At 45.7% G+C, this 19297-nt stretch overlaps 1 protein-coding gene across 6 annotated transcripts in view; it reads left to right on the top strand.

The window, feature by feature from the left end:
- The window catches only part of LOC110534017 (spectrin beta chain, non-erythrocytic 1), a 95877-nt gene that overhangs the window by 54256 nt on the left and 22324 nt on the right, over positions 1–19297 (top strand). For all 6 annotated transcript variants that reach the window (XM_036990411.1, XM_036990409.1, XM_036990413.1 and 3 more), the window contains 4 exons: positions 14391–14542; positions 14805–14978; positions 18463–18554; positions 18966–19046. In XM_036990411.1, coding sequence (XP_036846306.1) covers positions 14391–14542; positions 14805–14978; positions 18463–18554; positions 18966–19046 — 499 coding nt within the window. The remainder of the gene's footprint in view (positions 1–14390; positions 14543–14804; positions 14979–18462; positions 18555–18965; positions 19047–19297) is intronic.

Below are 19297 nucleotides of genomic sequence, written 5' to 3'. Positions count from 1 at the left end.
TCAGAAAAAATATAGTTTTGTGATCTAACAGCAACTGTTGGCACACATAATACTCAAGAAATGCTTGATCCTACAGTATATATCTGCAGTAGTCTCCACAACTAAGTCAAATGTCTTCCACAGAACTGACTTCCCCTTTACCTCCTGAGCAACCAGTAAACATACGCCCATTTTTAGTTTCTTTTTTTCACATCCTGCTTATCCATTTTGCTGTTGACATTATTGTGTTTGGACATTATCATATTATTTTATTATTTATATATATATATATATATATATATTTGGACAATAAACACTTGCTGTGGTGCCTTTTCACTGCAGTAGGGAGGAGAGCGAGACCATGTGCGCCAGCCACACTGTCATTCCTTTTTTTAAGATAGTGTGGCCGTCGGTCTCTTTCTCAAGTCATTTTTGTCTCAATTATTTAATCGAACGGTGTGCTTGATCCAGCATCAGGCAAGCTCAGTGCATATGTAGTTCATTTTATTCAAACACATAGGGTGTGTCTATATATGGAAAAAATAAGTTAACATTTCGAACTCTTCTTTTTTTGTATTTTCGGGAGAGACGAAAGTCGAAAGTCATGCGTTCTCCGAAACACAACCCAACCAAGCCGCACTGCTTCTTAACACAGCGCGCATCCAACCCGGAAGCCAGCCGCACCAATGTGTCTGAGGAAACACCGTGCACCTGGTGACCTTGGTTAGTGCGCACTGTGCCCGGCCCACCACAGGAGTCGCTGTTGCGCGATGAGACAAGGATATCCCTACCGGCCAAACCCTCCCTAACAAGGACGACGCTAGGCCAATTGTGCATCGCCCCACGGACCTCCCAGTCGCGGCCGGCTGCGACAGAGCCTGGGCGCGAACCCAGAGTCTCTGGTGGCACAACTGGCGCTGCGATGCAGTGCCCTAGACCACTGCGCGACCTGGGAGGCCCCATTTCGAACTATCAATTGCTCGAAAGAACAGGATGACTCTCGGTCGACCAAAATTTGTTTTTAGTCAGGGACAGCCCTAACGTAAATCTATTCTACCATGTGGTTCTCCGATTTTTTTCCCTTCTAGTCAGTACTTGTTTTGTTTGTGGAGGAAAAGTAAATGTGGACTGTTCCAGCATTTTCAAATTGCATAAAATTACATGGCTGCAATGAATTTCCCGTGGAATATCGCAACAGCTAAATGACTGCAGCTGAAACACTGGAGAGGAGAAGAGATGACAGGAGGGGGAGTGGAAGGGGGAGAAGAAGACTCGAGAGTAATGATTAGCAGACGGCCAACACCAGGCAGCCTGGCCAGATGCTTGTTCATAAACCCTTGGTTATGTGCGGTGGGGAATGTTGTGAACCAATTCATCTGCAGAGAGCACTGGTCAGTGGTAGGAGGAAAACAGTAAACAGGAATGCATACACACAGGCATTATTCAGTTCTGACGAACTGCTCCTATTGTGTCTAGATATCTATTGCACCACGTTTGTAATCCTATGTCTCCCTCTGGCCAAAGCCCATTCTGTGTCCTGTCCTCAAGTTAGCCCTGTGGGAGCCATGAAGTGGTGGGAGGTGCCAGGTCTGGAGCAACACATCAGTCAGCAGAGATACCTGGCACAGGACTGTACCACTATATGTTCTACTGCACCTGCCGCTGCATGACTGACTGGAGAGACTAGAACTGATAAGCCATGACATGGAGTGGACTGTAGAATACAGGAGGATTACTTGTATGAAGGGGCAAAGGTGGACATGTTCAATTAGAGGCACAAGGGCAAAAAAACACATCAATCATCTCTCTGGTAGATGTGACGTAATCATCACTACTGGCACAGGGCTAAAGGACTGTTCTGACACAGAGAGCGTGTTGTGTATACAGTGCCTCAAGTTTGCTGTCAATATGGTGTGAAGACATTTTTGAAGTGACACCATCTTAGACAGTCATGATAATAGCAGACCCTGAAGTGTATGCCCTTGATGAAGATGCTAGAGATCAGTTAGTTAGTAGAGCTGCTGTCAAGCATCCAGACCCAGCATGTAATTCGCCATGAAGGCGGTCCTAAAGCGAGACCGCTTCATGTTCCATGCCAAGGAACCAGGGGGTAGGGAACTTTTCTCTTTTAAATGATACACCATATCAGTGCAGTCAAGCATCATGTTTTCAAGTGGACCCACTTCCTCAACAAGCCGTCAAAGGACCTGTTGCCCTCATCTATAACTGCCAACTGTCCTTGTCACGGCTTGTCATTATTTCCCCCTTCCACCATTGCTCTGACAGTAGATGACATACAGTAGTGAAAGGTCATGGCATACTCAAAGGGGTCAAACTGTATGTTAGGTAGGCTACATGTTACAATGCCGTCTACTGTAGCTACCTGCCAGGGAGGTTCACTATCTGCCCATCTGACCTGAAGTCTCAAGCCAAGGCTAAGCCTGCATGGGCCTCACAGACACAAGATTAACACTGGCTGCATTTCTGCCGGGATTACCTTCAGATCACCGTTCGTATCAGTGTTTCAGCACAGATACCATCCGATGTTGTTGGGGTTAAATTGGAGGGTAGCAGGTCGGACTCAAGAATGTTGTTTTTGTGTGACAAGATGGTGCTGATAAACAAGGTAGCGCTGTTTCTTTGCAGTACACTGAGTATACTAAACATTAGGAACAACACTGAGTTGCACACGCCCCTTTTCCCCGCAGAACAGCCTCAATTTGTCAGGGCATGGACTCTACAAGGTGTTAAAAGCGTTCCACTGGGATGCTGGCCCATGTTGACTCCAATGCTTCCCACCGTTGTGTCAAGTTGGCTGGATGTCCTTTGGGTGGTGGACCATTCTTGATGAACACAGGAATCTTTGGAGCGTGAGAAACCCAGCAGTGTTGCAGTGCTTGACACCAAACTGGTGCTACTGGCACCTACTACCATACCCCGTTCAAATGCACTTACATCTTTTGTCTTGCCCATTCACCCTCACGTACACAATCCCTGTCTCAAGTCTTAAAAATCCTTCTTCAACCTGTCTCCTCCCCTTCATCTACACTGATTTGAAGTGGGTTTAACAAGTGATATCAATAAGGGATCATTGCTTTAACCTGATCAGTCTGTCATGGAAAGATCTTGTGTTCTTAAGTTTTGCATACTCAGTGTAAATACACTGAACAAAAATAAACGCAACATTTAAAGTGCTGTTCCCAAGTTTCATGAGTGGAAATAAGAGCCCAGAAATGTTCCAAACTCACAAAAAGTGTATTTCTCTCAAATTTGTTTACATCCCTTTTAGTGAACATTTCTCCTTTGCCAAGATAATCCATCCACCTGACAGGTGTGGCATATCATGAAGCTGATTAAACAGCATGGTCATTACACATGTGCACCTTGTGCTGGGGACAATAAAAGGCCACTCTAAAATGTGCAGTTTTGTCACACAACACAATTCCACAGATGTCTCAAGTTTTGAGGGAGCTTGCAATTGGCATGCTGACTGCAGGAATGTCCACCAGAGCTGTGGTCAGAGTTGAATGTTAATTTCTCTACTGTAAGCCACCTCCAACATCGTTTTAGAGAATTTGGCAGTACGTCCAACCGGCCTCAGTCGCAGACCACGTATTACTGCACTGTTTGTGCTTGAGAAACAACATTTTCACTGCAACTGCGATAACATCTGCAAATCTGTGTACACGCAACTCAAAATTAAGATGTTCTTAATGTTTTGTACATTCAGTTTACATACACACTTTATAATTCGTGTGAATACCATACACACTTTATAATGCGTGTGAATACCATACACACTTTATAGTGCGTGTGAATACCATACACACTTTATAGTGCGTGTGAATACCATACACACTTTATAGTGTGTGTGAATACCATACACACTTTATAGTGCGTGTGAATACCATACACACTTTATAGTGCGTGTGAATACCATACACACTTTATAGTGCGTGTGAATGCCATACACACTTTATAGTGCGTGTGAATGCCATACACACTTTATAGTGCGTGTGAATACCATACACACTTTATAGTGCGTGTGAATGCCATACACTTTGAATACAGATCATTTTGAGTCATTAAGACAGGACAGTGGTACACAGCTTTTACACAGCTGATGAAGTGCTTGTGTATGATGAGCAAACACAGCAGAGATGTGTGTATCCTCCTGACTGGGTCTGCTATTAGGAGACGTGGGACAGGGAAGGGTTGAGCCTGGTTTCTGTTAGCACCCTGTTACCACCTCCTCCGCAGGGCTGGGTGCTGTCACAACATGACCAGCATCAGGAGGAATGTGCCTCCCCCCCTCACCCTCCCTCCCAGCAGTGTAATCCACCTCAGGTGGCTCATTGACCAGGCTTCCTCTGCAGCGCCCCGGCTTACCTCTGGAAAGGTAACCGCACGCTCAGCTATGAGGGAAAACCACACGCTATTGTCTGGCTCTTGTTGTGTGAGAGAGAAGCAGCAGCGAGAGTGAAGCGGCTATTATTACTGGTTTGTTTTTTGGGAGCGCCAGGGCAGGTATGATCCCCAGAGGAGGTGGGTGGGGTGTATGTGACATGGCAGATGTTCTCACAAAGACCCATGACAAAAAAAGCACTGTCAGCGAGGCTGTGGCGTCCTATGAGGAAGAAATGCTATTTTCTGACATCTCTGAACTGTGGAAGCCATAGAGCCATTATTGTGGTGTAATGCCATATGTTTCTATCCCACCAGTGTTTACCTTGAGTCATTAGGAAGTGTGTGTGTCCATGACAACGGTGAGGGTTAAGAACCTTGTGGCTGGGCCTTGAGGAAGACCTCTATTCCTGACTCCAAGTCTCCCAGTACAGCTATTTCTACTCAACCTCATCTGTTTCCTTGAGTCAGGAATAGTGTCGGGAGATACAGTGCCTTGCGAAAGTATTCGGCCCCCTTGAACTTTGCAACCTTTTGCCACATTTCAGGCTTCAAACATAAACATATAAAACTGTATTTTTTTGTGAAGAATCAACAAGTGGGACACAATCATGAAGTGGAACGACATTTATTGGATATTTAAAACTTTTTTAACAAATCAAAAACTGAAAAATTGGGCGTGCAAAATTATTCAGCCCCTTTACTTTCAGTGCAGCAAACTCTCTCCAGAAGTTCAGTGAGGATCTCTGAATGATCCAATGTTGACCTAAATGACTAATGATAAATACAATCCACCTGTGTGTAATCAAGTCTCTGTATAAATGCACCTGCACTGTGATAGTCTCAGAGGTCTGTTAAAAGCGCAGAGAGCATCATGAAGAACAAGGAACACACCAGGCAGGTCCGAGATACTGTTGTGAAGAAGTTTAAAGCCGGATTTGGATACAAAAAGATTTCCCAAGCTTTAAACATCCCAAGGAGCACTGTGCAAGCGATAATATTGAAATGGAAGGAGTATCAGACCACTGCAAATCTACAAAGACCTGGCCGTCCCTCTAAACTTTCAGCTCATACAAGGAGAAGACTGATCAGAGATGCAGCCAAGAGGCCCATGATCACTCTGGATGAACTGCAGAGATCTACAGCTGAGGTGGGAGACTCTGTCCATAGGACAACAATCAGTCGTATATTGCACAAATCTGGCCTTTATGGAAGAGTGGCAAGAAGAAAGCCATTTCTTAAAGATATCCATAAAAAGTGTCGTTTAAAGTTTGCCACAAGCCACCTGGGAGACACACCAAACATGTGGAAGAAGGTGCTCTGGTCAGATGAAACAAAAATTGAACTTTTTTGGCAACAATGCAAAACGTTATGTTTGGCGTAAAAGCAACACAGCTGAACACACCATCCCCACTGTCAAACATGGTGGTGGCAGCATCATGGTTTGGGCCTGCTTTTCTTCAGCAGGGACAGGGAAGATGGTTAAAATTGATGGGAAGATGGATGGAGCCAAATACAGGACCATTCTGGAAGAAAACCTGATGGAGTCTGCAAAAGACCTGAGACTGGGATGGAGATTTGTCTTCCAACAAGACAATGATCCAAAACATAAAGCAAAATCTACAATGGAATGGTTCAAAAATAAACATATCCAGGTGTTAGACTGGCCAAGTCAAAGTCCAGACCTGAATCCAATCTAGAATCTGTGGAAAGAACTGAAAACTGCTGTTCACAAATGCTCTCCATCCAACCTCACTGAGCTCGAGCTGTTTTGCAAGGAGGAATGGGAAAACATTTCAGTCTCTCGATGTGCAAAACTGATAGAGACATACCCCAAGCGACTTACAGCTGTAATCGCAGCAAAAGGTGGCGCTACAAAGTATTAACTTAAGGGGGCTGAATAATTTTGCACGCCCAATTATTCAGTTTTTGATTTGTTAAAAAAGTTTGAAATATCCAATAAATGTCGTTCCACTTCATGATTGTGTCCCACTTGTTGTTGATTCTTCACAAAAAAATACAGTTTTATATATTTTTGTTTGAAGCCTGAAATGTGGCAAAAGGTCGCAAAGTTCAAGGGGGCCGAATACTTTCGCAAGGCACTGTAAGTCTTTCTGTTTCTAATGTTAATATGTGACTTTCCAGATTCTCTCTCTTTTGTGCTCTTCAGGATTTCAATCCTATGTGTCTTGATTTGATTAAGTTGTTGGGTGACTTATCCCCTGAGTTCAGAGGAGTTTCTTTGACTCCTGGCTCTGTTCAGAGAACACTGGGTTTTGGTTAAGTACAAGCAGTGGTGGGAAAAGTAAAGATACATTTTTTTAATAGAAAATGACTCAAGTGAAAGTAAAAGTCACCCAGTAAAATTATACTTGAGTGGAAGTCTAAAAAGTATTTGGTTTAAAATATACTTAAGTATCAAAAGTAAAAGTATAAATAATTTCAAATTCCTTATATTAAGCAAGCCAGATGGCACCATTTTCTTGTTTTTTATTTCCACTCCAACATTCAGACATCATTTACAAATGAAGCATGCGTGTTTTTAATGAGTCTGCCAGATCAGAGGCAGTAGGGATGACCAGGGATGTTCTCTGTTTAGTGAGTCCACCAGATCAGAGGCAGTAGGGATGACCAGGGATGTTCTCTGTTTAGTGAGTCCACCAGATCAGAGGCAGTAGGGATGACCAGGGAAGTTCTCTTGATAAGTGTGTGAATTTGACTATTTTCCTGTCCTGCTAAGCATTCAAAAGGTAACGAGCACGGTTGGGTGTCAAGGAAAATGTATGGAGTAAAAAGTACAATATTTTCTTAAGGAAAGTAGTCAAAAATATGAATAGTTAAGTACAGATACTCCCCAAAAAAGACTTTAGTTCTGTAAAGTATTTTTACTTTACACCACTGAGTACAAGGGTGGGTCTGTGACTGTTTTTCTATTCCATTCAAGTTCTGTGTTTGTGCGTAGATGCATACGTGTGTGCATACGTGTGTAAGTGCACTCAAATGCTTGTTTGTGTGTCAAGTCCAGGCCATAATCGTCCTTAAGCCGCAGATATTCGATCTGTGTGTTTTGATGGGCTTCTGCTGACTGACAATCACACAGCCAAGCCTATCTTTTATTTAACCTTCATTTAACTAGGTAAGTCTGTTTTAGAACAAATTATTATTTAACTAGGTAAGTCTGTTTTAGAACAAATTATTATTTAACTAGGTAAGTCTGTTTTAGAACAAATTATTATTTAACTAGGTAAGTCTGTTTTTAGAACAAATTATTATTTAACTAGGTAAGTCTGTTTTAGAACAAATTATTATTTAACTAGGTAAGTCTGTTTTAGAACAAATTATTATTTAACTTGGTAAGTCTGTTTTAGAACAAATTATTATTTAACTAGGTAAGTCTGTTTTAGAACAAATTATTATTTAACTAGGTAAGTCTGTTTTAGAACAAATTATTATTTAACTAGGTAAGTCTGTTTTAGAACAAATTATTATTTAACTAGGTAAGTCTGTTTTAGAACAAATTATTATTTAACTAGGTAAGTCTGTTTTAGAACAAATTTATTTAACTTGGTAAGTCTGTTTTAGAACAAATTATTATTTAACTAGGTAAGTCTGTTTTAGAACAAATTATTATTTACAATGACAGCCTACCCCGACCAAACCCTAATCCGGGCGACGCTGGGCTAATTGTGTGCCGCCCTGTGGGACTCCCAATCGAGGCCGGTTGTGATACAGCCTAGAATCGAACCAGGGTCTGTAGTGACGCCTCTAGCACTGACCTGCAGTGCCTTAGACCGGTGCGCCACTCGGTAGCCCACTGTCCTACTCCTCTCAATCTTTGTCAAGCCTTCAGACACGCAGAAGACGGTGGGGAGACCGAGCAGGAGAGTAAGTTGTACCTCCATTGTTACACAAGCCTATGAAACCCAACACTCATTCACCTAAGCCAGGGGCTTCTCAAGGGTACTAACTTAGGAGAGGAAAGAAGATGCTTTTGCGGCTGGAAAATGTCACCTCGAACTGTCATTATTCACACCTGAATTAGAGTGAGTTATAGCAGCCGGAGGGTTTTTAGACTGATGTGTGGACATGTCTCATAGTCTGTCATTCCTGTGTCTTTGCTTCTGGTGCCCCGGGAGATGAGGAGGCAGTGGACTAGCATTTCTAATGCTTTTTATCCAGATTCAATCCCAAACGTATCACACTCCTGTTACTCATCCTTGTCATTTAGTTTTTCTGGCTGAAAAGTCATTCAACAATAGAGATGCTTTTACCACCAATTTGTTTTAGTTTTTAGGGGGGGGGTGGGTGCTCACGAGACACTAATTTGTTCCATGGCTATCTGTCTCTGCAATCTAGCTGAAGGGTGTGGTTGCCACTGTCATCTTCTTTCCACAGTCATGAGCTCCTTGGAGGAACACTGTGTTTGTTGGGAGATGGTGATGATGAAACATTTATTTCTGTCGTTGTCCCTTCGGCTTGTTTATTGCAAAGTCTGTAACGCAGGAAAAGGTGCAGTTTTCCTTTCACAACAGCAACGGTCTCGCTTCATTCAGTATAGAGCCTTGACAAGAACCTACTCAGTCTGTCCAGGATTCTACGATATAATTTTTATTTTGTAATTCCCCGCATATTATGCAAGAGCTTGCAAATTTGACCAATCACCGCATAAAACGGTCAAATCATCAATGTTATCGCATAAAACGCGCCCATCACCACAGTACAAAAAGAAGGCTCGCAATTTCAATCACTGCAATTTTCCCCCTCAGGTGACTGAAAAGATTTGGCATGGGTCCCCGGATCCTCAAAAAGTTCTACAGCTGCACCATCGAGAGCATCCTGGCCGGTTGTATCACCGCCTGGTATAGCAACTGCTCAGCATCTGACCGTAAGGCGCTACAGAGGGTAGTACGTACGGCCCAGCACATCACTGTGGCCAAGCTTCCTGCCATCCAGGACCTATATACTAGGCGGTGTCAGAATCAATCAAATGTATTTATATAGCCCTTCTTACATCAGCTGATGTCACAAAGTGCTGTACAGAAACCCAGCGTAAAACCCCAAACAGCAAGCAATGCAGGTGTAGAAGCATGGAAAAACTCCCTAGAAAGGCCAGAACCTAGGAAGAAACCTAGAGAGGAACCAGGCTATGAGGGGTGGCCAGTCCTCTTCTGGCTGTGCCGGGTAGAGATTATAACAGAACGTGACCAAGTTGTTCAAATGTTCATAGATGACCAGCAGTGGTTGTAGAGGGTGAAACAGGTCAGCACCTCAGGAGTAAATGTTAGTTGGCTTTTCATAGCCGATCATTCAGAGTATCTCTACCGCTCCTGCTGTCTCTAGTTGAAAACAGCAGGTTTGGGACATGTAGCACGTCCGGTGAACAGGTCAGGGTTCCATAGCCGCAGGCAGAACAGTTGAAACTGGAGCAGCAGCACGACCAGGTGGACTGGGGACAGCAAGGGGTCATCAGGCCAGGTAGTCCTGAGGCATGGTCCTAGGGCTCAGGTCCTCCAAGAGAGAGAGAAAGAGAGCATTAGAGAGAGCATACTTAAATTCACACAGGACACCGGATAAGACAGGAGAAATACTCCAGATATAACAGACTGACCCTAGCCCCCCGACACACAAACTATTGCAACATAAATACTGAGACTCCAGTCGCCCAAGTCATAGACTGTTCTCTCTGCTACCACACAGCAAGCAGTACCAGTGCCAAGTCTAGGACCAAAAGGCTCCTTAACAGCTTCTACCCCCAAGCCATAAGACTGCTGAACAATTAATCAAATGGCCACCTGACTATTTACATTGCCCCCCTTAACTGGCCAGCAGTGTACCGAGTCCAGATGGAGTGGCCATCCTCTGTTTTGATATTCAGACAGTCGTTGTTTCTGACCCATCCCCCTGAGAGAGGCTGTAATGCTGTTGGCTGGAATGATTCATGTTTTTAATTTCCTTCTTTCTAGGACACTTTATAACATTAATTTACCACTCACTCTACTGCAGCACACCTCTGGGCAACACCTTTAGTATGTTTTAGCTGTTTGGATATGACTTCTGTATCAGTATCACAGTTAGACAGTAATATATTATCCACCCAGACCATGGAACATATTAATTTATGATGGCCATTCTACTGGAACACTCCTGTGAATAATTCAATTTTGAAAGTGGTCTAAGGCACGACATCTCGGTGCTTGAGGCGTCACTACAGACCCAGGTTCAATCCCAGGCTGTGTCACATCCGGCTGTGACTGGGAATCCCATAGGGTGGCGCACAATTGGCCCAGTGTCATTGGGGGAGGGTTTGGCCGGGGCGGGGGGGGATTTGCTTGGCTCATCGCGCTCTAGCGACTCCTTGTGGCTGGCCAGGCGCCTGCAGTCTGATTTCAACAAGATTGAAATTGGGGAGAAAAAGGGGGTGAAATACCAACAAAATAGAAATGTGAAGAAAGACTCTTCCTCACTTTGTTTGAAGGTGATTAGCTCACAAGGAGCATTTATTTGAACTGATTGTTCCCATTTGAGTGTGTGTATAGTACTGTGCCCAGTTTCTAGCTGTTGACAGCTGCACACCATTTTGCATTGCAAAGCAGCCCTTTCCTGACAAAACAGGTCACCACTGGCACTGCATTGCATTGCACACGTGGCCCTTCTCTCGCTCTGTGCTCTGACTCTGAGTGTTTTCGGCCCCAACCTGACCGTTGTATTTCACAGTGACCTTGTTTAGATCTCTCTGCAGAGTACATTCATGTCCACCATTTCAAGTTTTCACCTTCTGAGCTGTGGATAGTTTGTTCTATCAACACGCAGGGGATTTATAGGAATGGCACTTGGAACAGCCGATCATCATGTACTGAGGTGAATTGAAGGCCACTGTCTGTCTGTTCCACTCCAGCCAGGCTTGGCCCAGGACCCTGAAGCTGTCAAGTTTGCCAGGCACAGACTCAGTCCGGGAGGGAGAGGTTATCCTCTCCTTTTTGTGCTAGATAACAACCACTGGTTCTGGTCACACACACGCAGGCACGCACACTCGAGCCCCCCGAAGATCTCTTCCCAAGTCCCAGATAACTTGAGCAAGTGTTCTGTTGCATGAGCAGCCAGATTCACAGCCGTGGAATTCCATTTATTTGTTAATTGCTCTCTTTATCTCGTGTTTAACAATTTATGGACGTCAAACATCCCATTATAATCCCAGCCCGTCAAACAGTGACATACTGCTGCGCATCCCCTGTACCCCCTAGCCATGTTTCTAGAGGGAGAAGTAACATTTCAGTCCTTGTCAGGTGTAGTAGAGGGGTACAGGGGAGGTCAGAGCTGCTTCACAGGGGTCACAGGTCAAGCTCAGAGGGGTTTAAGGGAATTTATTTGGGGCGAGCTGGAGCAGATTTCCTCGTCAACAACCAGAAGGGCAGAGGGTCACGCTGGGGATATTTGGTTATTACTTTGTAGCGAAAGAAAAATAGAGAGAGACATTCCAGAATGGGTCCATTTTTATTTGGTGTCCTGGGATCAAGTTGACATGGGACAGTCAACGTTTCAGTTGTGTTTTGTCTCGTGTGGCTCCAGGGCGGCGACTCGCTGAACTGGTTTCTTACTAAGCTCTCCCCCCTCAGATAAGACGTTTAGCACGTCGCCATGGGACGCGCTCATTAAATAGGGGTTCCGTTAGATGGAATGGTCCGCCATTATCGCTTGGGCTTTCCTGTATCTGGTCTGATGAGAGCAAACCTCAGTCTGTCTCATTAGAAGTAATCCTGCTTACTGTAGAACCCAACAATTACATCCAACAATAGGCTGCTGCTTAGACTGGCGAGGAGCTTCTATTACACTCCGCAGCAGAGCCTTTGGGCATATTAATTATATATCTACTATGACATGGTTTAAAAGATACGTTTGGAGTATTTGACGTGTGTTTTTTCTTGAAGTTTGTTTTGTAAGAGTGTAGAGTCATGTTTATCGAGTTAGCCAGGCCTAACTCATTATGCCAACCTCCTTCTACCCTCCATAAATAAAACAGCTGCCACGGCCAGACTCTCTGAGATGGTATTTGATGAGTACATGTAGAGCGTTTCAAGTTGAAAACTTGCCTCCTTCCCTAAACGGGTACACCCATGCCTCACTCCATCCTAGTGTCACCCAAAGGGAGCTGGCAAGTCTGCAGGCTGTCATCTCGGAGTGACCTGCTGCTGCCTGCCTTTCAATGTCCCTCCCTCTCGCCGCCACCCTCCTCCTCTCCTGAAAAAAACCCATTAGCGTTTGATTGAAAGGATCCTCGGCAGGGATAGGGGGGCTTCCTTAAACCTTGTAAAGTGGCCACCTAATCCTTCAAGTACTGCCATAAATCAGCTCAGGAAAACCATCACTCTGCCATGCAGCCAGCTGCTCCCCGGCCCGGTCGCTGTGCCTGTCATCGGGCAGGGCACCAGCTGGCCACTGGCAACGTGGTGCTGCCTATCTCTGACCCTCGCCCCAGTGTAGGGAGCTGTTAGCCTGGACCCAGGTGGGGCACAGCTCAGCCTAATGGACCTCCTGCTCCAGGGGTGGGTGAGGCGTGAGACAGCAGGGTAGCGTCCTGGCCAGATGGAGAACTAGCTTCCTCGTCATTTAGCCCCTAGTCACAATGTGACATAACCTCTCCTCAAGGCAAAGTTTTCTGCCAGACAACCTGAGTCTAGGTCACAAGGAACATGGTCCATTAGCATGAGGAGTGTATATCACACATGAGACATCTCACCCGGAGCTTTCCCTTCTGTCTCACACAAATTCTCTCTCACATGGACATCCATTTCACTGGGTCTTGGAGATGGTTTCCGTAACAACGTGAAACGCAGCACGGCTTTGGTTTTTATACACATAGCGAATTTTAAGATTGTGAAGCCATTACTTTTTTCCTGTTAGGATTTGAAGAGGCTTTCATCTTCACCTTAATTACTACAGTCAATTTCACACGACTTCAGAAGTCATCTGCTTTTTTACCTCGCAGCCGCAGGATAGATAGTCTGATTTTATTCCGTTGTGTCTACATTTTATAGTTGTTTTTGTTTGGACAGTTAATTGTGTCCCATGATGAAATCGTAAAAGGGATTGTGGATCTGTCTCCGTCTGTTCGTTTCTTACATAAGTCACCTGCGATATCTCAGACACAGCTGGCCCAATTTTGACAAAACTTGGATGAATTATGCATCTTTCCATAGAGATCCGGCATTTATTTGCCCTAGGCGGAAGCTATAGTAATTGCCAGAAATTTGTTACACGCAATATCTGTTGACCCAAGGGGGGGGGGGGGGTTTGCCTTGTTTATTACGTGTGTGGGGTCCCATAGCTACTAGATCTAGCTCACACAGACCATGTGACCTAGAATTGAGGTCACCTTGTTTTGGAGGCAGGTTCGGAGTTTTACTCCTCCTGCTCCATATCTCTGCCACTGCTTCATGGCTTCCCCTTTATCTTCCTGGAACGTTCTAGTGACGTGTTCTCCTTTTTTAAAACCCAACGCATTTCATCCCGTCTTCCTTGACCCTCCTTCACCCAGGGTCTGTGTTTGTTTTAGCCACATTGTGAGCCGTTAGCGTGGCTGTTCAAGGCCGGTCTCCCATCCAGACTGTCCCAGGCCGCGTCAGCAGCCCAGTCACGTAGGTTCAGTTAGGGGCCTAAAGAACCTTCTGCTAAAGCTGTCTGTCAACTCGACGATCCCAATGACCTAGTGGCATAGCTTATCTGTGAAATGAAGTGCTGCGTACCGGAGCTCAGGTACCCATGAGTTACTGACCCTGTCACCAGTCTCGGGTGATTCAGGCTTTTGAATGGCCTTATACGACTACATCAGTGTTTGTCTTGCGAAAAATTGCATCCCCTCTATGCATTTGCCTGACAGTATTGGACGTAGGTTATTACAAAGCAATGAATGACTTCACACTTGCTTCCCAGTCACTATGAGCTGGCTTAGGATTGGTTTACCCCCCCCCCCCCCGCTGTAACCCACCGTTCCCCTCTGCTCTCCTCTCCAGATGAGCGCGAAGCGGTGCAGAAGAAAACCTTCACTAAGTGGGTGAACTCTCACCTGGGCCGTGTGACGTGCCGCATCGGGGACCTGTACACTGACCTGAGAGATGGACGCATGCTCATCCGCCTGCTGGAGGTGCTGTCAGGAGAACAGCTGGTCAGTAACTCCCTCCGTCCTCCTAACTCTGACTCCTGACCCTAAGCCTGACCTTAACCCTGACCCATCACTCATGACTCACCTTGTTGGTCCTGAACAAACCCCTCTCTCATTCCTTCATTCTTTTCCTCATTTGAGCCATCCACCCTGCTTAACATGACATCTGTCTTCATTCCTGTACGCCCTTCCTCTCCCTCTCTGTTATCCATGTCTCTTTCCAGCACTCTCTCACACAACCTGACTCTCCCCCGTTTCTCTCCAGCCGAAGCCCACCAAGGGGCGTATGCGTATCCACTGCCTGGAGAATGTGGACAAGGCCCTGCAGTTCCTCAAGGAGCAGAAGGTCCACCTGGAGAACATGGGCTCTCACGACATCGTGGACGGGAACCACCGCCTCACCCTGGGTCTCATCTGGACCATCATCCTCCGCTTCCAGGTACCGTGTGAATCCTTGTAATGTTCTATACAATGCCTTTCTGTATGCCTTTCTAGAGAGTAGAAGGTGCATGTGAATATTACCCCCCCCACCCCCCCCTCGGCCAGTACTGCCCTGTTCCTCACCTCCACCACTCTTCCTAGTCCTATCATGTTCCTTACCCCCACCTTGGGCACCCCACCCTGCCAAGTCCTGTCCTATTCCTCTACCCCACCTGGGTCACCTCACCCAGTCCTGTCCTATTCCTCTACCCCACCCTGACCAGTCCTGTCCAATTCCTCTACCCCACCTGGGTCACCCCACCCTGCCCAGTCCTGTCCTATTCCTCTACCCCACCTGGGTCACCCCACCCTGCCCAGTCCTGTCCTATTCCTCTACCCCACCTGGGTCACCTCGTCCTGTCCTATTCCTCTACCCCACCTGGGTCACCTCGCCCAGTCCTGTCCTATTCCTCTACCCCACCTGGGTCACCCCACCCTGCCCAGTCCTGTCCTATTCCTCTACCCCACCTGGGTCACCTCGCCCAGTCCTGTCCTATTCCTCTACCCCACCTGGGTCACCCCACCCTGCCCAGTCCTGTCCTATTCCTCTACCCCAGCTGGGTCACCTCGTCCTGTCCTATTCCTCTACCCCACCTGGGTCACCTCGTCCTGTCCTATTCCTCTACCCCACCTGGGTCACCTCGTCCTGTCCTATTCCTCTACCCCACCTGGGTCACCTCGCCCAGTCCTGTCCTATTCCTCTACCCCACCTGGGTCACCTCTCCCAGTCCTGTCCTATTCCTCTACCCCACCTGGGTCACCTCTCCCAGTCCTGTCCTATTCCTCTACCCCACCTGGGTCACCTCGCCCAGTCCTGTCCTATTCCTCTACCCCACCTGGGTCACCTCGCCCAGTCCTGTCCTATTCCTCTACCTCACCTGGGTCACCCCACCCTGTCCTATTCCTCTACCCCACCTGGGTCACCTCGTCATGTCCTATTCCTCTACCTCACCTGGGTCACCCCACCCTGCCCAGTCCTGTCCTATTCCTCTACCTCACCTGGGTCACCCCACCCTGCCCAGTCCTGTCCTATTCCTCTACCCCACCTGGGTCACCCCACCCTGCCCAGTCCTGTCCTATTCCTCTACCTCACCTGGGTCACCCCACCCTGCCCAGTCCTGTCCTATTCCTCTACCCCACCTGGGTCACCCCACCCTGCCCAGTCCTGTCCTATTCCTCTACCCCACCTGGGTCACCCCACCCTGCCCAGTCCTGTCCTATTCCTCTACCTCACCTGGGTCACCCCACCCTGCCCAGTCCTGTCCTATTCCTCTACCCCACCTGGGTCACCCCACCCTGCCCAGTCCTGTTTTATTCCTCAACCCCAACTGTTATGGAATGCTCTTCCACCAAAGGTTACTCAGGCAAAATATATTATTATGTATACAGTTGAAGTCGGAAGTTTTACATACACTTAGGTTGGAGTCATTAAAACTAGTTTTTCCACAAATTTCTTGTTAACAAACTATAGTTTTGGCAAGTTGGTTAGGACATCCACTTTGTGCATGACACAAGTCATTTTTCCAACAGTTGTTTACAGACAGATTATTTCACTTATAATTCACAGTATCACAATTCCAGTGGATCAGCAGTTTACATACACTAGGTTGACTGCCTTTAAACAGCTTGGAACATTCCGGAAAATGATGTCATGACTTTAGAAGCTTCTGATAAGCTAATTGACATCATTTGAGTCAATTGGAGGTGTACCTGTGGATGTATTTCAAGGCCTACCTTCAAACTCAGTGCCTCTTTGCTTGACATCATGGGGAAATCAAAAGAAATCAGCCAAGACCTCAGAAAGAAATTGTAGACCTCCCCAAGTCTGGTTCATCCTTGGGAGCAATTTCCAAATGCCTGAAGGTACGACGTTCAGCTGTACAAACAATAGTACGCAAGTATAAACACCATGGGACCACACAGCCTTCATACCGCTCAGGAAGGAGACTTGTTCTGTCTTCTAGAGATGAACGTACTTTGGTGCGAAAAGTGCAAATCAATCCCAGAACAACAGCAAAGGACCTTGTGAATATGCTGGAGGAAACGAGCCACTGCTCCAAAACCGACATAAAAAAACAAAGCTACAGTTTGCAACTGCACATGGGGACAAACATCATACTTTTGGAGAAATGTCCTCTAGTTGGATAAAACAAAAATAGAACTGTTTGGCCATAATGACCATCGTTATGTTTAGAGGAAAAGGGGGAGGCTTGCAAGCCGAAGAACACCATCCCAACCGTGAAGCATGGGGTGGCAGCTTCATGTTGTGGGGGTGCTTTGCTGCAGGAGGGACTGGTGCACTTCACAAAATAGATGGCATTATGAGGTAGGAAAATTATGTGGATATGTTGAAGCAACATCTCAAGACATCAGTCAGGAAGTTAAAGCTTGGTTGCAAATGGGTCTTCCAAATGGATAATGACCCCAATTATACTTCCAAAGTTGTGGCAAAATGGCTTAAGGACAACAAGGTCAATGTATTGCAGAGGCCATCACAAAGCCTGACCTCAATCCTATAGAACATTTGTGGGCAGAACTGAAAAAAAGTGTGTGCGAGCAAGGAGGCCTACAAACCTGACTCAGTTACACCAGCTCTGTCAGAAGGGAATGGGCCAAAATTCACCCAACTTATTGTGGGAAGCTTGTGGAAGGCTACCTGAAACGTTTGACCCAAGTTAAACAATTTAAAGGCAATTCTACCAAATACTAATTGAGTGTATGTAAACTTCTGACCCACTGGGAATGTAATGAAGGAAATGAAAGCTGAAATAAATAATTCTCTCTACTATTATTCTGACATTAAACATTCTTAAAATAAAGTGGTGATCCTAACTGACCTAAACAGGGAATTATTACTAGGATTAAATGTCAGGGATTGTGAAAAACTGAGTTTAAATGTATTTGGCAAAGGTGTATGTAAACGTCTGACTTCAACTGTATGTGAATAATGTGTAAATCGTATTTTTGTTGTCTCTTGGTGTCTTTCCTTTATTACTCTGTTTAATTTAACGGAATCCTATATTTTGTCTTCCTCTTCCGTACTTTGTCATGTATTTGTACAATTTATGTGGAGTTAATGGGGTCCCTAAGAAACGTAACTAAACCTCCATTCTGTTGTATTCTGGGACGACTGTGGTTTCAGATTATGTAAATATTCGAATTAAATTTCAGAGTTCAATTTCTTTCCTCTTCTTTTAAAAAAAAAGACATAATTACAAAAAAAAACTCAAATGAATCGGCCCTAATCTCTGCTCTCTTGTTAGACTGATTGGATTGTGATTTATCATCAAACCTAATACAAAGCTGCATGTAAGACTGATTTCAGTGAAGTCTTAATTTCCCAGAGAGCGAGAGAGAGAGAGAGAGAGAGAGAGAGAGAGCGAGAGCTGGCTGAAGTGTTAAGCAGGCAGTGTGTCTAAGAGAGTACTCTGCTCTGCTAACAGATCCAGGACATCAGTGTGGAGACTGAAGATAACAAGGAGAAGAAGTCTGCCAAAGAGGCCCTGCTTCTCTGGTGCCAGATGAAGACCGCTGGGTGAGAAGGGAGAGAGAAACTGGGGAGAGGGAGAGGGGGGAGCGAGACATGTTCAAGGATGTGCAAGCAATGTGAATGTATGATAGAAGTGAAATGATTTGAAGAACGTTGGGTTTCGAGAGCTTGGGACTATAAGGTTCAAAATGTAGATATTGACATAGCCTTGTTTTGTTCAGTGTTGTCCACTCTATATAGTACTTGAACTACCACGATTCATGTTCAGTTCAAAAGAACACAAGAAACATTTCTGACACCATTCAAACCAATTAGGGTTCGGCGATTGAAAGCCAATTATCTCAGAATCATATTTTTGCAGATGGAACCTTATCGTCCCAAGTCCTTGGTTTGTCAACATCAAAATAGCCTAGGTTCTGTGTCGATGATTAATGAGCTGTGACCTTGTCCCTGCAGGTACCCCAACGTCAACGTTCACAACTTCACCACCAGCTGGAGAGACGGCCTGGCGTTCAACGCCATCGTGCACAAACACAGGTCAACGCCATTCCCCTCTGTCAATGTGGCCTGTCACACTGTATAAAATGCTTCAGTCACTCATTTCAACAGTAGGCGCTGACATTGTCCATCACCTGACACGCTTTCTGTGTGTTGTGATATAAATCAGTCTGTCCAATACCGTACGTAGCCTGTTGTACTTGCAGTGCGTTTGAGAAATGGGCTACCTGTTATGACACACAACCTCCCTGGGGTGACTGTATCCCCGTTCTCTATTTTTGGTTTGACCC

The sequence above is a fragment of the Oncorhynchus mykiss genome, chromosome 10 (assembly GCF_013265735.2).
Source record: "Oncorhynchus mykiss isolate Arlee chromosome 10, USDA_OmykA_1.1, whole genome shotgun sequence".
NCBI classification, from domain to species: Eukaryota; Metazoa; Chordata; class Actinopteri; order Salmoniformes; family Salmonidae; genus Oncorhynchus; species Oncorhynchus mykiss.
Note: the sequence above shows the minus strand (reverse complement) of the source record. Positions and strands in the feature narration are given on the sequence as shown.